Raw genomic sequence first — 4393 nt, 5'->3', positions numbered from 1 at the left:
ATATCTACACAATGGAATACTACTCAGCTATCAAAAACAATGACTTTATGAAATTCATAGGCAAATGGATGGAACTGGAAAATATCATCCTGAGTGAGGTAACCCAATCACAGAAATACACACATGGTATCTACTCATTGATAAGTGGATATTAACCCAGATGTTCGAATTACCCTAGATGCTCAGAACACATGAAACTCAAGAAGGATGATCAAAATGTGAATGCTTCACTCCTTCTTTAAAAGGGGGACAAGAATACCCTTTGGAGGAGATAGGGAGGCAAAGTTTAGATCAGGGGCTGAAGGAACGCCCATTCAGGGTCTGCCCCATATGTGGACCATACATATACAGCCACCAAACTAGATAAGATGGATGAAGCAAAGAAGTACAGGCTGACAGGGACCAGATGTAGATTTCTCCTGAGTGACACAGCCAGAATATGGCAAATACATAGGCGAAAGCCAGCAGCAGACCACTGAACTAAGAACGGGACCCCTGTTGAAGGAATCAGAGAAAGGACTGAAAGAGCTTGAGGGGGCTTGAGTCCACATATGAACATTGCCAACCAACCAGAGCTTCCAGGGACTACGCCACTACCCAAAGACTATACATGGACTGACCCTGGGCTCCAACCTCATACGTAGCAATGAACAGCCTAGTAAGAGCACCAGTGGAAGGAGAAGCCCTAGGTCCTCCTAAGACTGAACCTCCAGTGAACGGGATTGTTGGGGGGAGGGTGGTAATGGGGTGAGGATGGGGAGGGGAAGCCAATATAGAAGGGAAGGGGTAGGGGTTAGGGGGATGTTGGCTCAGAAACCGGGAAGGGGAATAACAATTGAAATGTAAATAAGATATACTCAAGTTAATAAAGATAAAAAAAGAAATACCCGTTTTAATAAACATGAAAAAATAAGATATGCTTAAATTTATTTTAATTAATTTTATTTTCATAATTAATTTTTAAAAGCACCGACACGTGATGGTCAGGAATACTGGTGCACACCTTTAATTCAGTCAATAGGGGGAAAATGCCAAGACAATCAATATCTGATAGTTTAATACCAGCTTGGTCTATAGAGTGAACCCAGACCAACGACAGGAACCCTGTCTAAAGAGAGGATTTAACAAAGCCACTCCTCTGCCTATGAATATGTATTTCTGTCTGTGAATGTGATGCTGTGTGTGTGCATATTGTAATGCATTCCTGTATCTATAATTGTGAGTGTGTGTGTCACTGTATTTGCAGTTGTGCAGAATGTCAAATTCCCTATACCCATCTTCCCATCAGAAGAATTTCAATTGTCCTAGTTTGTAAGCTTTTTATGTAATCAACATTATGGACAAAAGCAACACATGACAGAAAGAGTTTCTGCCATCTTAATTCTTAGAAAACATCACAGAGGCAAATCAGGACATGAAGTCAAGGAAAGTACTTGAAATTGGGAATGAATCAGAAACCATGAAGAAACTCATCTGACTAGCTGTGTCTCCATGGTGATACATTCTTTCTAAGACAACTGAGGATCGGAGAACCACGGATGGCACCAACCACATCCGCCTAGGATATCACATATTTTCATTATTTAAAAGGTACCTATCCTAGCCACCAGACAAATGGACAGTCTGGTATTGTCTTAGCAACATGACCAATTAAGTGGGTATCCACCTGTGAGATACATAGAAGTAAACAAATGACTGACATTAGTAAGACATTAGTAAGGATCCACCTCTGGAATTTAAGATAACTATAATGTGTGGATTTATCAAGAACTCATATAATTCCTAATGACATTTTTCTAGGAACTTTATTGTAGAGAGATTTATGGAAAAGCAGAATTATGGGACATAATAGGGACACAGATTATCTCTGAAGTACCCAAAGGAAAAACACATGAATAAGTGGAGTTTTGCCACATCCCCAATATAGTATAGAAAGGTGCATTTATTTCTATGATACTCATTTCCAAATTTTTGTAACAAAAATGAAAATATCAGACAAACCCAAGATGAGATCTCCTGAGAATAATTTCTTAAAAAATATCATCTTAACCCTCAGAGTATCAGAACAAGAGGAACACAGCACTGATACTGTTAATGACCATTAAATGGATGGCTTTCTCTCTAATGTGACTGGTCTGCACCACAGCTGCTCACAATACAAAGATTATGCACAAAGAAATAAGAAAAACAAAATGTGGGGACTCCAAGGCCAAGTAATAGATCCACATTCTCTGAGTCCTAGCAAACAGATTGTGGTAACTCTGTCCTTCTCTTCCTTGGTGTTCCCATTACCAAGGCATGAGGAGAAGCTGTCCAGTCTCTTCCTCTCTTTGGTGCTCAACACAAGGTTCCTCATGTTCATGCCCGCCCTCTGCTCCATTTTGTCTCATCACTCAGTGATCTCTGGCTAACCTTTCACTTCAGTTAACATAAAAATCAATGTGGTATCAGTCTACTGATTTTTATGAATTGTTATGAACAGCTGACCTTCCCTTCACTCACCAATGGATAATCATATTTAGAATACATTTATTTGCTACAAGCTGAAACAAGAGACAGAGAGATATAAAAGTGCATTGATACAGAGAAACAGACATAAATCAAGAGGTGGAAAGACTAGGTCCCAACTACAGTGTCCCTAAATAGGAAGGCTAAGTCACTCAGCCAACTGACATAGGACACACATCATCTGATCTACTCTCAGATAAACCTTTGAAACAAAATGGACTAAATAGTCGTGACCTTCTTTTTTAAATGTTATTTCTTGAGGCATGATGAGAAAAAGGTGAGTCCGCAGAAAGTGTTTTTATTTAAACAGTTGATTCCTCATTTATACGAAAGTATAAATATACTTGGAAAACATTTTGATGAATATTTGCTAAGTAATAATTATACAGTATTTTTGCACACAATTGAATAATCATCACTTCTGTATTTTATACTAAAACAAATGCAAATAATATGTACTTATCTACTGATATTGATGGTTGCCAATTTATGTGAAGATAACTTGAAATCAATTGCATTACAAGGCTATTTAAAGTCTGTGGTTTTGCCTCTTTATTCTCAAACCACCTGGTGATGCAGGTGCCACTAATGCTGTTCTGAAGGGAATAAAGAAATAGAAAAGTCTAAAAACATAGTAATAGAAAAGAATTCAAGAGAAAGAATCTGGGGAAAAAAACAATCCCCAATTCCATCCTACATCCTCTAGTGCAATTTACAAAGGTATAGGATTGCATTGAAGATAAGGTAACCTATTCTACGAGTATTGCAGGAATAAAGACTCACCTAGTGTAAACCTCCCTATCACCCCGCCCCTTCTTAGCTTCCGAGGACTGCACAATGTGACTAATACTTTCTGTTTTTGATTGGGAATTGGAAATCCAAACATTACCAGGGAAAAGTTCCTGAGTTTTCAGCTCCATGTTTTCTAAGCACAAAGGTAATCTCAAGCACATGGAGAGGAAACTAGAAATTCTGCCCTGCTCTTCCTTTTATCTACTCAGCATCCTCCCTCAATGCAAAGCAGCCCTCAGGCTCAGAATGAAAGCCCAGGCCAACCTGAGGAGCCACATCTCCTTCTCACTAGGGCCTCCATCACAGCATGGCTGTCCTAGTGCTGTTGCTCTGCCTGGTGACATTTCCAAGCTGTAAGTGTTTCAGAGTTTCAGGGGAGGGACTCAGGCATTTAATCTATCGGATGAGAGACTAATGGTGATGTTGCTTGTCCGCAGGTGTCCTGTCCCAGGTGCAGCTGAAGGAATCAGGACCTGGTCTGGTGCAGCCCTCACAGACCCTGTCCCTCACCTGCACTGTCTCTGGGTTCTCACTAACCAGCTATGATGTGCACTGGGTTCGCCAGCCTCCAGGAAAGGGTCTGGAGTGGATGGGAGGAATATGGGGTGATGGAAGCACAGCATATAATTCAGCTCTCAAATCCCGACTGAGCATCAGCAGGGACACCTCCAAGAGTCAAGTTTTCTTAAAAATGAACAGTCTGCAAACTGAAGACACAGCCATTTACTTCTGTACCAGACACAGTGAGGGAAGTCCAGTGTGACTTTGCACAAAAACTTCCTACAGAGATACTTAGTACCAGCAGGGGGCGCTGAGGATAAACAAGTTCCTTTCAGGATCACTTCAGAATCTTGGAAGTTATGTCCCATGCTGTTTGAGCATGTGTTTTAGGGTTAAAAATATAGACTCTTCTTTCAGTCATGGAAATTCTCTAGAACATACTCTTCAGTGTCATATTCTATTAAACTTCTTGTTTCTTCACACAATAGAGGAATCATTAAGTGGTTCTATAATGTAACAGTGTAAAATAAGAACAAATTATTGAGTTGATTTATGAAGAAAACTCAGTGGAACACTGTGGTTGAGGACAGTG

General features: G+C 40.1%; 1 gene segment (V, D, J or C); it reads left to right on the top strand.

The window, feature by feature from the left end:
* The first annotated feature begins 3576 nt into the window (after positions 1-3576).
* On the top strand, positions 3577-4063 carry LOC134479173 (Ig heavy chain V region PJ14-like). The segment is given in 2 exon segments: positions 3577-3653; positions 3738-4063. Coding segments are annotated over 2 exon segments (372 nt in total).
* The last annotated feature ends 330 nt before the right edge of the window (positions 4064-4393 follow it).

This window comes from Rattus norvegicus, chromosome 6, assembly GCF_036323735.1.
Source record: "Rattus norvegicus strain BN/NHsdMcwi chromosome 6, GRCr8, whole genome shotgun sequence".
NCBI classification, from domain to species: domain Eukaryota; kingdom Metazoa; phylum Chordata; class Mammalia; order Rodentia; family Muridae; genus Rattus; species Rattus norvegicus.
Note: the sequence above shows the minus strand (reverse complement) of the source record. Positions and strands in the feature narration are given on the sequence as shown.